Source organism: Schistosoma mansoni (genome assembly GCF_000237925.1).
Source record: "Schistosoma mansoni, WGS project CABG00000000 data, chromosome 4 unplaced supercontig 0032, strain Puerto Rico, whole genome shotgun sequence".
Lineage (NCBI taxonomy): Eukaryota > Metazoa > Platyhelminthes > Trematoda > Strigeidida > Schistosomatidae > Schistosoma > Schistosoma mansoni.
In genome coordinates, this window is record NW_017386017.1 from 172915 (window position 1) to 191879 (window position 18965).

An 18965-nucleotide genomic window follows, 5' to 3' on the forward strand; every position below is an offset into this window, starting at 1 on the left:
CTCCTCAGCAGTGCGCATCCACGACCTCACCTCGCGAGATTCGAACCCAGGACCTATCAGTCTCGTTCCAGAGCACTTAACCGATAGACCACTGAGCCGGCATCTGATGGTGTTTATGTCTAACTCCAACCAATCCACGAAATTGAGCGACCGTTCACCAACCGTCTTCAGTGAGTTCCTATCTCAAAACAGACGTGGTTTTAACTCCACTGGTCACTGCTGCTCACTAGAACTCCAGGATTTACCTCGCGAAGCCAGTCACTAGTGAGCATATGATTATTATTATCAGAAGGGGTTTTGTGGAGATTTAGTATTTTCATAGTTACAAGCGTGAGTCAACTGAATCTCGCGACGCGAGGTCGTGGATGCGCACTGCTGAGGAGTCCCACAATAGGACGAAACGGCCATACAGTGCTTCCAGTAATTTATTATAAATTTCTTCAAATAATTTTTCTACTGATGTGGCTACAATGTTTGCTGTGTTAATTTGATATACCAGTTTTATGCCTGTTATCATCAATATTGTTGATATATTGTTGTTTAAATTAAAAACGATAACTGGAAGTGATTTAAAAATCAGGTATGTTCAACTAGTTGGTGTGTTTGAGTTATTAAAATTAAATGACAATTAGCACTAATGTTCAAATTCCTCCAAAAAAAAACGTAAGGTCGAATTAGAAGAGTGGGATTGCATAAATTCGAATTTACAGATGAGGCTTTATCCGTCTGATAGCAACTGTACTCGAAATCGAAACCAGTTATATATGGTTTTTTCTATTTATTCAGAGGAATCCTCCATGTCAGTCATTTTATAAGTAATATGCTAAGTTATGGACACTTGTGATACATAGGTATCGTCTTATAAACCTATTTTATGAACCTCTTAATGAATGCGTATCTGAATAATGTTGAAGTGGTTTCTAAAAACTTATTTTTACATAACAGTAGATCGCTATGGTCAAATCTAAGTTACAGTCAATATAGCTTTCTTGAAACATACTTTACCTAAATCCAACCATTGTGTCAAGGTAGCATCTATGATTGCTATCAAATTTTACAGAAAATTTTTAATCCTGAAAAAATAAGACGGTTACAGAAAGCTTTCTTGTAATAAATATATTTTATTAAAGGTCTCCAGACATCTGAAGAATATGAACTTCCTTACCGTTTTGCCAGAGTATTGTTTAACGTATGGCGGCCTGCTTCAACATCTGGGCTATCTGTTCCTGCCATCTAGATATTTCAACAACTTATCTAATTTTGTTTATTTTAATACATCATTATGGCTATTAACCGTATAACCTATTCAGGTGAGTTGCTGAAAAGTGTACAACCTTTCGTTGTGCAAGTTACAATATGCCCAATCAGAGATATTGTTGTTGCTGGCAATATGCAAATGTATCAGCAGCCTCCGCATCGATAGGCCTCCACATTCACAAAGGAAAAAGCAAGATTCTCAAATGCAACACGGAGAACACCAACCCGATCACACTTGATGGCGAAACTCTGGAAGAGGTGGAAACATTCAAGTACCTGGGGAGCATCGTTGATAAACAAGGAGGATCGCATGCAGATGTAAAGGCGAGGATTGGCAAAGCAAGGGCAGCATTTTTACTATTGAAGAACATATGGAACTCAAAACAACTCTCAACCAATTTCAAGGTCAGAATCTTTAATACGAATGTCAAGACAGTCCTACTGTATGGAGCTGAAACGTGGAGAACTACTACGACCATCATCAGGAAGGTACAAGTATTTATAAATAGTTGTCTACGCAAAATACTCAACATCCATTGGCCGGATACTATCAGCAACAGCGTTTTATGGGAGAGGACAAACCAGCTTCCAGCTGAAGAGGAAATTAGGAAAAGACGTTGGAAGTGGATCGGACATACATTAAGGAAATCACCAATGTGCATCACGACTCAATCCCTAACTTGGAATCCGGAAGGGAAGCGGAAAAGAGGAAGGCCAAAGTACACACTACGCCGGGAAATAGAAGCAGATATGAAAAGGATGAATGTTAACTGGAAAGAACTGGAAAGGAAGGCTCAGGACAGAGTTGGATGGAGAATGCTGGTGAGCGGCCTATGCTCCTCGACGAGGGGTAACAGGCGTAAGTAAGTAAGTGGCAATATGCAGAGAAAAGAATGTACATTGTTTACATGTTGATTTATTGGACTGCTGACTTTCAGATGTCTCATCATGTGAAACTTACAAATTAAAAGCTGTGAAAGTCAGTGATTAGTTCCTAAGAAAGTGTTAAAACCATATACAAAATAAACCTTTCATCGTCTCAATTCACAATGTTTCATTTCACTGTCCCATTGATATGTGAAACTGATCAACTGACCAATGGCAGAGTTATTTGTGGACATGTAGCAACTGAATAACCTACTTAATAAGTTTTTCGTTTGATATCAAACATTCGGACCATTATTTTGATTGGTCATTCAAATGCACGCTAGTGTTAAATACTCCACTTTATATGTGAACAATTGTGTGTATTTTGTTATATTATTTTTAGTAACTTCACACATTACACACTTTGGATGTATAGATACGTATATTCTATGTAAAATATGAATCGAATGAACAAGTATTAGATTCTGTTGAATTAGATAAAATTCACCAGATTCATAGTGAAACTTGATGTCACTCCAATCGATTGTTGTAGGCCAATAAATGGCGTTACGTTCTCTCGTTTTCTCTCTGACCATTCTGTTTCCTTGGTGATAATACACTGAATCAAATTGTATTTGTTGTTGAAATACAGTCAACAGCAAATTTCCTAGGTAACATGGTCTTCAAAAATATATATGTTAGGTGGTTGGAGGTAGTCATCAGCAATCGCAGGACAAGTTTCTTGCTAGTTCACACTTGTCAGCAAGGTGTACTTGAAATGTGGAGTGAACTGAAATTGGAATAGCTCAGTAGTGAGGTTTCAAATTGTGAATCTGAGTAGTTGGAGTTTGAACCTGATATGGCGTATCTGTTACATCACGATAACAGGTGCGCCTGACTGACAAGCGTCATTTAGCACGAAAACCAGGTCCAAGGTTTCATACTGACAAAAAGAGTTTGGGTGATACTGAGTCACTTAAACTGGAGACTACGTTGCAACTCAATCTATGGAATTCGATCAGCACTAAACGACTGGACAAGCATGGCATTGGCCACTATTCAGTAATCAATCATTTATATATAATGCGTAGTTAATATTTTAAATCAAATGAATTTTAACGAATTAAGTAAACATTCGTGTACCTCACTTCAAACCACACTTTTTTGTGTGTGAGATACCCTTACTGAGTGCAGTAGGCCAAAATAGCTTAGGGAGATTTTAAGCTACAACCCAATTAGTTGCATACCCGGTTGTTTCAAATACTACGCCCCGGATCTGCAATCGAGTATCCCGTGTTTAATTTTTCTGTCTTCTGAATGTGGATTTTATTGTGCTCCTACCTATCGATATCATAGTTTTATTCCCTCCATCTCTCTTTCTGATACATCTGTGATGAAACTAACCACTCTTATCAATATAAGTTAATTAACAGATTGATTCTAAAGCGATGACTACTGTCAATTTCTTTACTATGAATTATTTCCTAATGAATCTACTACGTTAAAACATTATAAATACTAGATATTATTATCATTAACTCTATTCAATATTATATTTTTAGTACAATATAGAATTCTCAGCACAAATTATTTCAACAAGTTTCCGTTTCTTACTTTTTGGTCGATCCTGACGATAAATATTGAGTGATCACCAGTTAGAAGTTAACAGTTCAATAAATCGACATCTAAACAATGTACATTCTTTTCTCTGCATATTACCAGCAACCACAATATCTCTGATTGGGCATATTGTAACTTGCACAACGAAAGGTTGTACACTTTTCAGCAACTCACCTGAATAGGTTATACGGTTAATAGCCATAATGATGTATTAAAATAAACAAAATTAGATAAGTTGTTGAAATATCTAGATGACAGGAACAGATAGCCCAGATGTTTAAACAGACCGCCAATAATGTCTGTATGTAGTTAAATAAAACATTGATGTGTTTCATGTCACACTTATTCATTTTTTCTGTAATATATGAATTAAATTTATTAAACGTTGAAACATGTGAAAAGCAGAACCAAGGAAACATTGTTATGTGTCCATATAAAGACTAATTAATTAGTACCACTTTCCTTAATTATTCAACATTCTCTGTGGGTTTTTTCCTAAATATTACTTACTTACGCCCGTTACCTCCATTAGAGCATAGGTTGCCGACCAGCATTCTCCAACCCACTCTGTCCTGGGCCTTCCTTTCTAGTTCTATCTAATTGTTGTTCATTCTTATCATTTCTGTCTCCATTTCTCGGCGCAATGTGTTTTTTTGGTCTTCCTCTTTTCCTTTGACCTCCAGGATTCCATGTGAGGGCTTGCCTTGTGACGCAGTTGGCTGCTTTCGTCAATGTGTGTCTTATCCACTCTCAGCGCTTCTTCTTGATTTCTTTCCCTGCTGACATCTGGTTTGCTCTCTCTCACAGTAGGCTGTTGTTGATGGTGTCTGGCCAACGGATCCGAAGTATTTTGCGTAGACAACTGTTAGTAAACACTTGTATCTTCTGGATGATGGCTTTCGTAGTTATCCAAGTTTCCGCCCAATACAGTTGAACTGTCTTGACATTTGTATTGAAAATTCTGATCTTGGTGTTGGTTGACAGACAGTTGTTTTGAGTTCCAGATGTTCTTCAGTTGTGAATATGCTGCTCTTTCTTTGCTGATCCGCACCTTCACATCTGGATCAGATCCGTTGTGATCATCAATGTTGCTGCCAAAATATGTAAAGGATTTTAGATCCTCTAAAGCTTCTCCGTCAAGTGTGATTCGATTGGTGCATGCTGTGTTGTATCGGAGAATCTTGCTTTTCCCTTTGTTTATATTAAGACCTACTGTTGCTGAGGCTGCTGCTACACTAGTCGTCTTCTCCTGCATTTGTTTTTGTGTGTGCGATAGAAGAGCAAGATCATCTGTGAAGTCTAAATCGTCTAGCTTTCCATTGTATCTCATGCTTCCCTCCAGGTGTTGACGTCTTCATGATCCAGTCGATCACCAGGAGAAAGAGAAAGAGTTAAAGCAAGCAACCTCGCCTGACACCGGTCTTTACCTCGAACGAGTCTATGAACTTTTCTCCATGCACGATTTGATAGTTGAATCCATCATAGGAATTCTGTATAATATTGACTAAGCAGAAAAAGTTCCTATATATAATGAACTGTAATTCATTAAACTTTTGATATAGTACAATCTCCACCTACTGTCAACGATTAGATATCGTTATACTTCAGATGTCTTTAACTCCACATGTCATAGCTTTCCACCAAAACTTTAAGAACTGTACCCCAAAGTTAGTCAATAATAAGCACATGGTTATTCTAATTTTTATTGTTATTGTCATTCTCATTGTTGAGCAGTGGTTTTTGTGGAAACATTCTTATGATTTGTGTTTAATTTTCATGATGAACTGATGTTAGCTAGAAAACCACTGGTAACTAGGATGCCTTGGATATTTATTATGATCTAATCCTAAACTGTTTATCTTTGTAAATACCACGACCCCAGATGAGATGGGATTCACACTTTAAATAGATACGCTAGCTAACATTATTTGTTTGTTGAAATTTTTCTTTAATTTTTAACCCATAAATCTAGGTCCTTTTATTTAATATATATCATCCACCTTCTTTTCATTGTAGACACGTATGAATTGTCTTCTCTGCATTGGAAAATTACTAGATCTTTTAGACAAATGGATTGTGATGGACGATATTCTTCCATTTCTACAACAAATTAAATCACGCGAACCGACTATTTTAATAGCTATACTGGGTAAGTTCAGTTCTTTTTTTAAAACTAATAATTGTTCTTTTTAAACTATATATTCATCGGATTGTCTATCTATAGCATTTTTCAGTGTATCAAACTCTCCTTTGCTGTCGAGTTTCATACTGATTAATACTCATCTGTATGAACTGGTGACTTCCATGGGATTCAGACGTTACTCCATCTAGTCCCCTATGGTCTTTGTGTATTGTGACTGACTTCATATAGAACTGATTTAGTTACATTAATCGATCTCTAAGTAGTGACAATTACCATGTCTCCTGGTCTTAAGTGTTAAAGGAATTCTATCTACTGAATTGAAATGTGGCCATCTCGGTAAATGACTTGAAATCGTGCGTCGGGTAGTCGTTACATACTCTGAATGCAATACTCTTAAAATATCTTTGTATGCCTACTAAAAATGAGTATACTGTGCAGCAGTTCTCTTTATATTACCTTATGACCATAAAATATCTTTGAAGGTTTACGGAAATCACAGGTCATTAGTATATAACTATTGATGCCTTTAAAATATCTCTAACGTATGGTAGAATCGAGTAAGTAAAGCCAAGGTTAAGTAAATGGGACTAGTTAAATGTAGTAAACCGAATGAAGAAGCCTTTATCCCTTATCTACTAAGGTGATTTGAAGTTGTGTTATAGGTGAACCCACGTGTACTCCTAAATAGTACAGAAGTGACTTGGAAGACGGTCTGTTTCAACCGAACCCAAGACAATGGATTTGTTCATGAAATCATGAATTGATGTTCTCAGCCATGTTGAAAAGTGAGTTTCTTCGTTCGGGCCATCATGGTAATTTTACTCAATAATTGGAGACTTCAGATTACGTCGTTTTCACTCATTCACTCTGTAGCATATTTGCATTGACACACCATCATTCTCCAAGTTTCAGCTCCATAGAACTGTCTTGATGTTTGTATTGAAGATTCTAGCTTTGATCTTAGCTGACAGTTGTTTTGAGTTTCATACGTTTTTCAATTGTAAGAGCTCTGTCCTTCCTTTGGCAATCCGTGACTTTACGTCTGCATCAGATCCTCCTTCTTGCCCATCGATTATGCTGACCAGGTAAGTGAGTTCCTACCTCTTCTAGCCTTTCTCCATCAAGTGTGATTGTGTTGGTGTTCTCTGTGCTGTATTTCGGGACCTTGCTTTTTTCCTTGTGTATGTTGACGTCTACTGATGCAGAGGCTGCTGCTACACTAGTTATCTTCATCTGCATTTGTTCGTGTGTATGGGATAGAAGGACCAGTTCATCCACGAAGTCCAAATCTTCTAGTTGATTCTGAGCTGTCCATTGTATTCCGTGTTTTCTCTCAGATGTCGATGTTTTCATAATCCAGTCGGCCACTCGAAGAGAAGTAAAGAGGTAGAGTAGTCAGCCTTGTCTGGCTCCTCACTTGGAATGCACCTGTCAGCTGCCCTCCATGTACCAGTTTGCAGTGTAGACCGACTCATGAATTCCGTAATATGTACGATTTCCTCAGGTACTCTTTAGTGTCGAAGATTCCATAATATTCTCCTATCCACACTGTCAAATGCTTTCTATTAATCAAGAAAGTTAATGTATAGTGACGAGTCTCCTTCAATAGATTGTTCAACGATGATCCATAGTGTCTCGATGTTGGGTGTCCACTGAATCTTTCACCCCACACAGGAACAGTGTTGAAAACGTTTCCTAGTACTGATATTAGTGTGATGCCTCTGTAGTTCTCACACTTGCTCAGATCTCTCTTCTTTGGTATCTTGATGAGGTATCCTCCTTTCCGGTCTGTCGGTGGCACTTGTTCTTCCTCTCAAATCTTCTTAGATAGGGTGTGGAGCATGTTTGCAGTTACTTTTATGTCTGACTTCAGTACCTCAGATGGTATATTGTCAGGTCCTGCTGCTTTCTCACTCCTGATTTGTCTGGTGACCATCTTGATTTCTTCGATCGTTGGTGGAGTGACATCTTTGGGAGTGTCTGTGTGTGCTGCTTCGATGTCCAATGGATTCAATGAAGCTATTCTATTCAGGTCTTCCACGTATTTCTGCTTGTCGGCTCTAATGCTCTTGTTCACTTGCTTGTTTGCACCAGTGCATCCAGCTTTCTGTGTTCTTTTTCAGTTGTTGTTAATTACTGTCTTTTTGTACTCACTTTGTTGAATCCTGCACAGGGTTTTGATGGAGATCCATTCCTTATGATGATGCTTCTTGCGGCCCAGAACTTCCTGACACGTTACAATTTGCACACACGTATCCTCAGACCAGAAATAACTCTAATTAAGAATTCATACTTTATACGCAGCTGAATCATAAGTGACAGAAAATAGAGCAAAAGGTGAATCGTTGATTAGCATTAATTAATGAACAGTAAAACATGTAGCAATAGTTAGTGGGTTTGATGGAAGCTTACAATACAGATTGTATATAGATATATTATAATTTAGTTACTTAAAAATTACAGAGTAAAAATGTAAATAATTACTCTACTTGAAACTGTTGCAAAAGCTACAGTTACTCCAATATTCGCTCCATTCAAACACCAACCCCGATAAACGTTAGGTCTCTACCTGCAATTATCACTTTATCTTGGTTTTACGCTAAATAATATTAGTGTACATAAATACTGGAGCTTTGTTTACTAAGTACATATTTCTTTATTTTCGTCTCTTCCCTCCCCCCTTACTATACAGGTATATATCGTTTAGCATTTAGTCATGAAAAATTGGGCATCAGTCGAGAAAAACTAGCTAATAAAGTATTGCCTTATCTTATCCCATTATCCATTGAAAGCAGTTTAAATTTAAAACAATACAGCGCTTATGCATCATTAATACGAGATATGTGTTCATATTTGGAACGCGAACAATATGCTAAATTAGAGCAACTGCATGGTGCTGCAACTGATGAGAACAGGTAAAGAAAAAGAGGAATATATTTGGATTTGATCTGAATTTATGAATTGAAAGTAATTGTGACCATTAAACATTGTTATGTCATTTACGTAATTAGTTAAAAAGTCAAGACGTACGAACTGCTTCTAGGTTGAGCTCGATAGAGCCTCTGACAATCATTCGAATTTTAGCATCAATTACCCAAAAACGTCAAATCCTTGTAACCAGTCACTTCAAAGTTATCTTGTTTCTTTCAACCTTATGAGTTTATATGCTTGTTCAGTATTTTCGGTTTCATCAGTAAACCGAGCTCTTGAAGATATCAAAATTTTTACCTTACTGAGTAATTTCAGTAAGACATTTTTCAGTGCATTATAGGCTTTAGTGATTATTCAATATAAATACTGGTAAATTTATATCTCTAAGTGCTTAGGATCCTAGTTTTCTTACACGTTCCTTCATCAATCACCAGAGATGCAGCAATCAAACTACTGATTCATAATTCTCTAGTTCAAGTATGTTATTTTCGTCTACCTTTAGTGAACGAAAACTCAGGTGGAGAAAACCAATTTATTTTTGAATTCTGTTATATCTTGTGGCCGAGTAGATGCCTAGTTAATGTATGACTTGATAAGACCGCCAATCAGAGAGCAGCGAATTATCGACTGTAACAGTGACACACGAAAACCGTACGAGCAGTCTAGAGCGCTTATCGATCCTACTTCTGCCTAGCCCAGCCAGTTAAGTCCAGAAAACCAATAACAGCCTCTGCGGTAGAATCATTGTATTTCAAACATACTGGGTTTATATACCAACCAAATAGACCACATCGTTACATAAAATAGGAAATAACATTTGTATAAGATTCAGCCAAATGTGACTGTGAATAGGGGAAAAGTAATCAATAAACTGATGATAACTCAAGAATCGTATAATAATAGTTCAAAGGTCAAAATAAAGCTAATGATAAGAGAAACACGAATATGATTAGGTTAGTTACTTAACAATTATACAATAGGAAATATACATATCATATTGGTCCTCAAAAATTACCATTCACAATTCTCTTCGGGATACAACAAATTCAAAATATGAAAACTGTTAGGTCGGCTTACAATAAACTCTAGAGAGGCTCATAAAGAGCCCAACCAATCAGCGATTAGTTAGAAGCTATGCTACTAAAATAACAAGGTCCTGATTGGCTGTTAACATACTGCTACTATGGAATCTCAAGGTCTTTTAATTACTATAAAACCCCTGTTTTTTCTGTACATAATTGAACCTTGTAGTAAAGTGCTTCTCTGATACTCGTGTCTTCTCTCTGGTCTTTCAAGTCGCCGAGTAGTGCTAGCCTGGGGTTATCCGAATAAAGCGTTCAACCGTACAAGACATATCAGTGGCGACGGGGAAAAACTACAAGACATATCAAAAACCATACACTAAATACATTATTCGCACAATTTTCTTGTGTTGTCCTTTACATGCCTTATCATTCTTTCAATTCTGTTTTTATTACAGTTGCTCTCTGTTTACATTCTTGTTCTCTTCAGTTCGATCTTATCAATCTTCTACTGCCAGGCATTCCACTTCTGATTGGTGTTACATACTACTTATATCTATCAACATAAGTAGCATACACCATAGCAGACTAACTATAGTTAGAATTACTAATTCCTTAAAGCCTAACGGCATGATAGAAATAGGCTTAATTAAGTATGAATAATTTACACATTGTTGATTAATGAAGTAGGACATTTTCTATCTTTCATTTTGTTAATCACACTGTTACAAAGTTGGAATAATTCTTTTTCTTGTTAGTTCACATCAATTAGCTAAATCATTCGACCAATTTTAAACTCTAATTTACATCAACAGGTTGCAATTTTGCTAGATACCAATAATTTTTCAGTCATCACCTATGTGCATTGCCTCCTGATGTTTTTGCTGTTCAAAGAAATATAAAATATTGAAGGAAAAAGCAATTACGCATTTCAAATCATTCACTCATATCACATCAACAGTGATTGTGTATGACTTTTCAGTTGTTTTGTTACAAGTACAAGTTTACGAGTAACAACTTAGACTGAAGTCTATTTGTCTCAGGCTCCATGTTGATTCTAACTTGCTCTTACAATGAATATTTTCGTCTCTTCCATATTGACCATATTTATCCTTCTTTCTCTTGTACTTCATAGCATGATAAGAATTGGTAATATCGATGAAAGTGTTTGGGCGACATCCAATTCCTGTTCAGATTTGGTAAGTTTTTTTTCTCTAGAATTTAAGCTACAGTTAAGTGCTGTCTGAATTTTAGTTTTCATCACGGACTACTGATCTCAAGTGTTCCCTAATAGATTCAGACTGTACGTCAATATGTACCGATGACCTGACCCGAGTTCAAACCTGTTACTACTGGTATGTATAATTTGTGAAGGATTCTTCTATATGAGCTCGATCTGTATGGGTAATATTATACATTGTGGTGTTTTCACCTTCCATATGTAAAAATACGATGCCATTATTCCATTCACAATTCGAATAAGCACATTTTACATTACTATTTGTCAGTAACAATGTATGTGATTCATGTACGCTCACTTTGTCTTCAAAGCATGTGAACGGAACATTTGTATTTGCTTCATACTTATTAGGATCATTAGGTGGCTGCATTTTACGTACAGGTATATTGCGATTGGACTGACTTTGAATTATTGAAACAAGATTTGCCTTTTTGTATGTGACATTCATTTTGTCCGAATAAGTAAGATAGATATCATAAGATTCGCTGGGTATTTGTAGATAACTATGACGAATACTGAAATCTGATGACTGCTCGTCAAACAATTTTTTCAAAAACACAGTGCTTTGTGCAATTGATCATATGTAATATTTTTGGCGAGATAAAATTTGCACAGTTTTTATCTTCATTGACCTCGGTTTCCTATGGTAAGCATGAACTTTTAAGCTAGTATCTGATTCAGCAGCTTTCATCTTTCATAAATTTTCGTTTCTACCATCGTAGGCATCGAGCCTTACCCCGAATTTTGGACTGTTAGACTTGGGGTTTAAATTTAAATTTTCCCACTGTGTGAACAACATCACTCTGGGCATTCTGTTTTCGGGATTGCCTCACAAATACATGTTATATCAATTAATTTATCATAGCATTGAGTGAAGATTCCACGTGACATATATAAGGTGTGTTGAGCATCCAACATCTACAATAACATCTGAAATGTGGTCAGAATGTGACTCATTTAAAACATATTTCTTACTTCTTACTGTCGCTTTGTTTTGTTACTGTTTCCATGAAAAACAACTTTGTTCTTAGACCAATGTAAGTAAGTTATGGTTTATTGTTTGTATATATCTATTTTGACCAGATGACTCGAATAATTTGCGCTTATTTGGATGATGCTGATCAATACGTAAAACGTAGTTCTGTACCAACAAGTTTAACTGTAAATTCAAATAACAGTAACAATACATCGCCTACATCATCTGCAGGAACAACATCTTCAATTCAAGGAGTCAGTGGTTCAATAAACAATGAAAGTACTAATCTAAGCTTGGAACAAAAACGTCAATTAGCTGCTAAAAAAGATCAAATTGAACGTTTATCATCTAATTTAACATCAGTTCCATCATTACTACAACCGGCTACTGGTGTTGGACCAATGAAGTTGACGACGACGACAATGAATAAACCAAAACCTGTTGATATAACAAATACTTTAATATCATATAATGTGAATGCAATCAATAGCACATCTGATATGATGAATAAGTCTACTACACAACCAAATCGTATAGGTACAGGTATACCTTTGGCTTTAATCACACCACCAACTACTCAACACCAATCATATGAAAAGAACGGTGTTTTCGATAATAATAACTCTCTGTATTATCATTCGAATAATAATGTTGAACAGTTACAATCAACTATTTTACCTAAATCAATTATTCCACACAATAGTAGTAATAATTTTAACTCATTGAATTCTATACCATTTTCTCCAACAAATTCTAATATGATGAGACCTGTTCAACAACAACAACCTATTCCAAATGCAATGACATATCAATTATTCCCGACAACATCATCCATTACAATGCCAACACCAATGTTTAATCAAAATGTATCCAATTCTAATAATCTAATAAAACCATTATCTAAATGTGAGATAGATGATTTATTAAGCTGACAATGAATTCATTCTTTTTTTTACAAACGAATAGAACAAAAGCACAAGGAATAATTATTGGTCATTCCTCTCATATATGTACATATTATCATGTAACTTGAAACATATTCATAGGTGTAGGTATATAAGTACACATCTAAATCTGATAGTCTACGTTACGTCAATACAGCTTTTTCTACTCAGCATGTTACGTATAGGTAGATGATATGAGAAGCTTTTTTATTACCATCGTCTTTTCAATTCTATTGTGATATTCCTATGACTGCCCATGTCCTATCTGTATTTTTTACTAATTTGTTTACTCCCATTATTTTTTCTGCCCCGTGTCTGTATTTGGTTTGTGTATATGTGTGGCGTATTAACGTCTTTCAAATGTTTTTTTTGTTTTACTCTTCTTCTATGAAAAATATAGTACTTGATTTCTTCAAATAATTATTTGCACGGTGTCCTAGTTTACTTATTTTCAAATTATATCTTACCTTGTCTTTTGATTCGAATTTGTTTTGGTCAAATTTATGTTACCTTGTAGAGGTTAATTTCTCTATATCTGACCGCAATAAACAGTATCCCATTAACTGAGTAATTACGCAGGCCAAATCTCCTAGTAGTATTATGAATTTACTCGAAATTATTCAAAAGCCTGAACACCACTTGTAGAGATAGTATATTGTTAATAATTAGTAAAAATCCGCTAGCATACAGGGAAGCGGGTGTGTTTAAAAACCCATATGTATTTATGACTGCTTACAGATTGTGGATAAATTATTCATTGTCTGTGTTTATAACCAATGGGAGAATAGATGGAAATTGATGTGCAGACATGCGCTCAATCCGAGTCACATATCATTTTACATAGTGGGTTAAACATCTGAATTACAGCCAGTAGACAAATATTACTTCAATGGGCTTACTATGATCACTTACACAAATTATACGATAGAATTTTGTAAAACACAACCCTAATACAATAGTGCTTTCTTTCCTCGTTTATAAATTTAAACATGGTGATGAACAAATAAGTATTGTTTGTCCGTAAAGTGTGAAATAAAATTTAGCTAAAAGAAAAACTGAGGGATTAAGCATCTGTCTTGTGTTAATTCACAGACTCATAACCAGTGTATACACAAACCTATGCCCATCAGACCTTACCCACGACACCATAACTAGACAGTCCAGATTTTTTCTTGCTAAGTAACTAAATTAGAGTTCGAAGAACAACCACATTGCACTGAGGATTAGAATTCAGAAAATCTAATTAAAAGTACACAGACAATATGTAATACTCCTAAAAATAAACGTTCTGTTAAGCTTGTACTGGCGGTGCGCTACTTCGAATCATTGATAAAATTTATATTCAAAAAGGACTACAACTTAACAGATGCTGTTTATCTCGATAACTGCGCTCGTCTTACCTCTGTACGCTCAACATGTTTCTTATTGACTAGACCTCGCGAAACACCTAGACGGAGGATCATAGAGACATCTTATCAGCGTCACCCATTCCTACTAATGGTCAAAAAGTGACACGTAACATATATTAACCGCCCACAGGCTGAGGATGCCATGCAGGACAGTCTAATTCAAGACTCTACTATCTCGCAGACTGGTGTACCATACGTACAGCACCACACCAAAATCGGCTATCTGCTAGTCCACATTCATTAGCTTTAAACCCGAATGCCATGGCACATCCAAGGGTGGAGAGTCAACTCTCCTCGAAATGCTCTCACATGACCACGCGTATATAGCCACTTCCAGGGAAGTCCTACTATCTTCTCACAGCGGGGGTGTTGTTCACGAAACTGAGAACACGGGCACCCGGGCCCTTATGCATATCGAGTGAAGTGTGGCGCATACGCATTCGGTGAGTTTCTACAGACATCTCTGTGTCTAAATAATTAAGGCACCTGTGGGAGCCTCGTATATTCTACTCTTAATAGCTACTATGCACGTTTGACTGAAGGGCAGGGTGGATAGCTGCGTAGTAAATACGCCAAACGTTTGGGGGACGGACACGACACTTCATCACATGTTAGCATGGACCAACCGAACTTCCTGATTTGGTCAGAAGCGAGCCCGATGGCGGGGATGAGACTCGCAAGGTAGAAAATCGCTGGAAAGTATGTTAGGTATACACACCTGCGCTAAAACATGAAACGTAACATTTTCAGTTAAATACTATCACAAAACCCTAAAAATTAAACTAGCCGAGGTCGTTCAAGCGGATTACTTACACTGGTACAACACAACAGATAAACAAAGACAGAACGGTAATCTCCAGTCAAATTATATGCCTAAACAGTTTAATACACGGAAGACCACACAGCACTAACGGAATCAACGCCACCTTACTCGTTGACTAATGAATTCCTGTGTCTAATCACACAAAAACATGAACTTGTGCGTATACCTCTATTTGCTGAGTGCAACAACCTCTACAAGAGCAAGCCATGTTTCAGAGCCGTAGAAGCATAACGATCTTAATAAAATCAATATATATTTGAGGGAAAATTAGGGACTTTGAACAATTGGAATATCTACGAAAATTAACCAACTACAATGTAATCACATCGTCAAGTGGTGTCGAAATGCAAAATACGTGAGTAGTTCGCTACATCATACCACCCATTCCACCCATACCTCCCATCCCACCCATTCCTGCAGCGTTTGCTCCTGTCTCTTCTTTTGGTAAATCAGTTACCACGGTTTCTGCAGTTGTCAATAGAGAAGCAACGCCAGCGGCATCAACCAAAGCAGTTCGAACGACCTAAAATGGAAGAGGCCGCATTTAATTAAACCGGTTACACCCAGATTTATTCAAATTACTAAAGATGCACTTACTTTGGTAGGATCAATAATTCCAGCTTCGATCATGTCGACATAAGCATCATTCTGGGCGTCATAACCCATATTTTGACCCATGCCCATGACTTTTTCTACAACAACAGACGCGTTCACCCCGGCATTATGTGCAATGGTATAACAAGGAGTTGAAAGTGCACGCAGAACTATTTGGACACCTAGAAACATAAAACTGAGTCATAAGATTAACTAAGAACGGCATTGTATCAAAAAATATAATAGACTAAATTATTACGAGTGCAAACACTTCAGAATTTCAAAGATAAAAGTTTATATCCAGTGCATATGGACCGATCAATTGGTGGTATTACGAAGATGAATTGTTTTGAAATAGGATACAGAGCATTAAACGAAGACATTCCAAAGCAACACGACTTGCAATTACAAGCCTACAGCTCGACAATTATGTTGTTTCATTACACCCAAACAACCATTCTTATGGATGGCTGCACAAGGGTTAAAATGATATTCTGTCTACGGTTTGTTTGACACACAACTATACAGTCATGTAACACTCAAACCGACTAACGACATTTATGTAGGTGTGAGCCTAACACTATTAAGCAACTCGGACACCTTTAAATGTAGGCTTCACTTTGACCACAAGGTGAACCTCGTGGCTTCGATATGAGCCAAAATTATCGTCTATATATTCGAACACAACGGCTCAGGAGTAACGCAGCACCAACGCACCCAATGAGTTGATTACAGACAAACGCTATTGCTTTGTATCACGTACTTTACCGTGTTACTAGGAAAAAGGTGGGCAACCCAACTTCTGAGATACAAACTAGTCAAATGCATTTATTGCACAACCACGAAAACAAGACGTTGGTTGAGCGATATTGATGTTTGGTCTGACGACATGTAGCTTGTTGGCTACAAACCTGCAGACCGATTGTTACATTGTTTCATTACACCCAAACAACCATTCTTATGGATGGCTGCACAAGGGTTAAAATGATATTCTGTCTACGGTTTGTTTGACACACAACTATACAGTCATGTAACACTCAAACCGACTAACGACATTTATGTAGGTGTGAGCCTAACACTATTAAGCAACTCGGACACCTTTAAATGTAGGCTTCACTTTGACCACAAGGTGAACCTCGGAACTTAAGTGATGTCTTCGGTAACGAATAGATTTAAGTACTTTCCGTCACTGCGTAATCGTTTACTTCTTAGCTGTTATCAAATAAGTGACTTGAAAAACCATGTACTAACCTGTGCGTTGATCTTCGTTTTTGGATTCCAGCGATTTTAAGATTGGGATACAACGAAGCAAAGCAGTGCCACCACCGGGAACTATTCCTTCTTCAATCGCTGCCCGTGTTGCGTTAAGTGCATCAGTATACCGATCCTTCTTTTCACTAACTTCTACTTCACTACTTCCGCCAACCTTGATGACCGCAACACCGTTAGACAGCTTAGCTAGACGCTCATGCATTTTTTCTTTCTCATATTCACTGTTAGAAGCTTCCATCTCTTCTTTGATTTGCGCGATGCGTTTGTCGACATCTGTTTTGCTTCCACGACCACGCATCAACAGGCAATCATCTTTAGTTACCACAACCTCAGCCACACGTCCCAGATCTTGTAGTTGTACATCTTCCAACTTGTACATATCCGCCTCATCGCCGAACACCTAGATAAGGTAGAAATAGGTTTATTTATTTGTGTCGACCAAAGATATAGAAAATACAGCATGACAAGGACTTACAATCCCACCAGTCGCCACTGCCATATCTTTAAGAGTATTTTTGCGGTTGTCTCCGAAACCCGGTGCCTTCACTGCACAAACTTGTAAACCGAGTTTCAGCCGGTTGAGTACAAGAGCTGTGAGGGCCTCACCCTCTACGTCTTCAGCGATGATAAGTAGTGGTCGCTTTTGTTGATGACACAGTTCGAGAGCTGGCAGTAACGTTTGGATGCTGTTAATCTTTTTCTCTGAAAACAGTACAAAAGCATCTTGAAACTCGCATCGCGCCCCCTTTTCAGTATTGAGGAAGTAAGGGGAGATGTAGCCACGATCAAATTTCATGCCCTCGATGAACTCCAACTCATCATGCAGAGTTTTCCCGTCCTAAGTTATTCAAGAAGTTGAAAATTATGCTTACCTTGACAGTTATCGTACCATCATTCCCAACCTTCTTCATAGCAGTAGCAATTAGATCGCCAATCGCTTTGTCACCGTTGGCTGATATTGTTGCGACTTGTGCTATTTCCTCTGGGGTTGATATTGGCTTCGACAAAGACTTGAGCTCTTTGACGACAGCATCAACTGCAGACATAACGCCTCTTCGGAACTCAATGGGATTTGCACCCTTGCTGATCTTTTCAAACCCTTCTTTAGCTATCGCTCGAGCTAAAACAGTAGCTGTTGTTGTACCATCCCCAGCCTCTTCATTTGTGTTGTTAGCAACATCCTGTACCAATTTGGCTCCTATATTCTGAAACTTATCCTTCAGCTCGATGCCTTTGGCAACAGTCACCCCATCTTTGGTAATTTTGGGAGATTTCCACGAGCTTTCTATTATAACGTTACGACCTTTAGGGCCCATGGTAACTGCGACAGCATCCGCGAGTATGTCGACGCCAACCAACATAGCTGATCTTGCGTCAGCTCCAAATTTAACCTCCTTAGCATAAGACCTTTGAATAACTCTGTGTCTAACAGGAGCCAAGGTACCACGTAATGTAGCGAACGCACGAAGCATGGTCACCGGTACAAAGCACAAAATCACGCTGCAAATGACTAGAACGTCCGAGAAGCAACAAGATACTGAAGAAGCATTCAAACAAATACGTTCTATTGAACAATTTCAGCTCGTTCCAATACCTGATATTTTTGTGACAAGCTTCCTTAAACTGATTTGTTTTTTTCACTTTACACCATTTGTTTCATTATGTCCTCAAATCTTTGGTAACGTCCAACACGCGTTGGTCAAGCTCCTTAACTACTTTAGTTTTACTTACTTTGGTAGTTATTTTGTGCATTTGTATGTCTTGTATCTTGAGTAAGCGTTTTTCCTAAAGCGGTAGAGTTCCTGAGACCCTTGACTATCATATTGTCAATCAAGAAGTTCCTCGAAATGTGGATAATAATTAAGAA

At 37.4% G+C, this 18965-nt stretch overlaps 2 protein-coding genes across 2 annotated transcripts in view; one reads left to right on the plus strand and one right to left on the minus strand.

Moving 5' to 3' along the window:
- Positions 1-13009, plus strand: part of Smp_126740 (protein kinase) — a 34294-nt gene extending 21285 nt beyond the window's left edge. The window contains exons 9-12 of the mRNA XM_018791101.1: positions 5761-5893; positions 8580-8802; positions 10976-11039; positions 12164-13009. Of these exons, the coding sequence (XP_018645621.1) occupies positions 5761-5893; positions 8580-8802; positions 10976-11039; positions 12164-12988 (1245 nt within the window). The 3' untranslated portion in view covers positions 12989-13009. The remainder of the gene's footprint in view (positions 1-5760; positions 5894-8579; positions 8803-10975; positions 11040-12163) is intronic.
- A 2590-nt stretch (positions 13010-15599) lies between these two features.
- On the minus strand, positions 15600-18570 carry Smp_008545 (heat shock protein HSP60, putative; the record flags this gene model as incomplete). Its single annotated transcript, XM_018791102.1, has 5 exons — positions 15600-15755; positions 15830-16008; positions 17078-17498; positions 17574-17894; positions 17971-18570. 5 exons carry the CDS (start codon positions 18568-18570, stop codon positions 15600-15602), a joined length of 1677 nt encoding a protein of 558 aa, XP_018645622.1.
- Between the last annotated feature and the right edge of the window lie 395 nt (positions 18571-18965).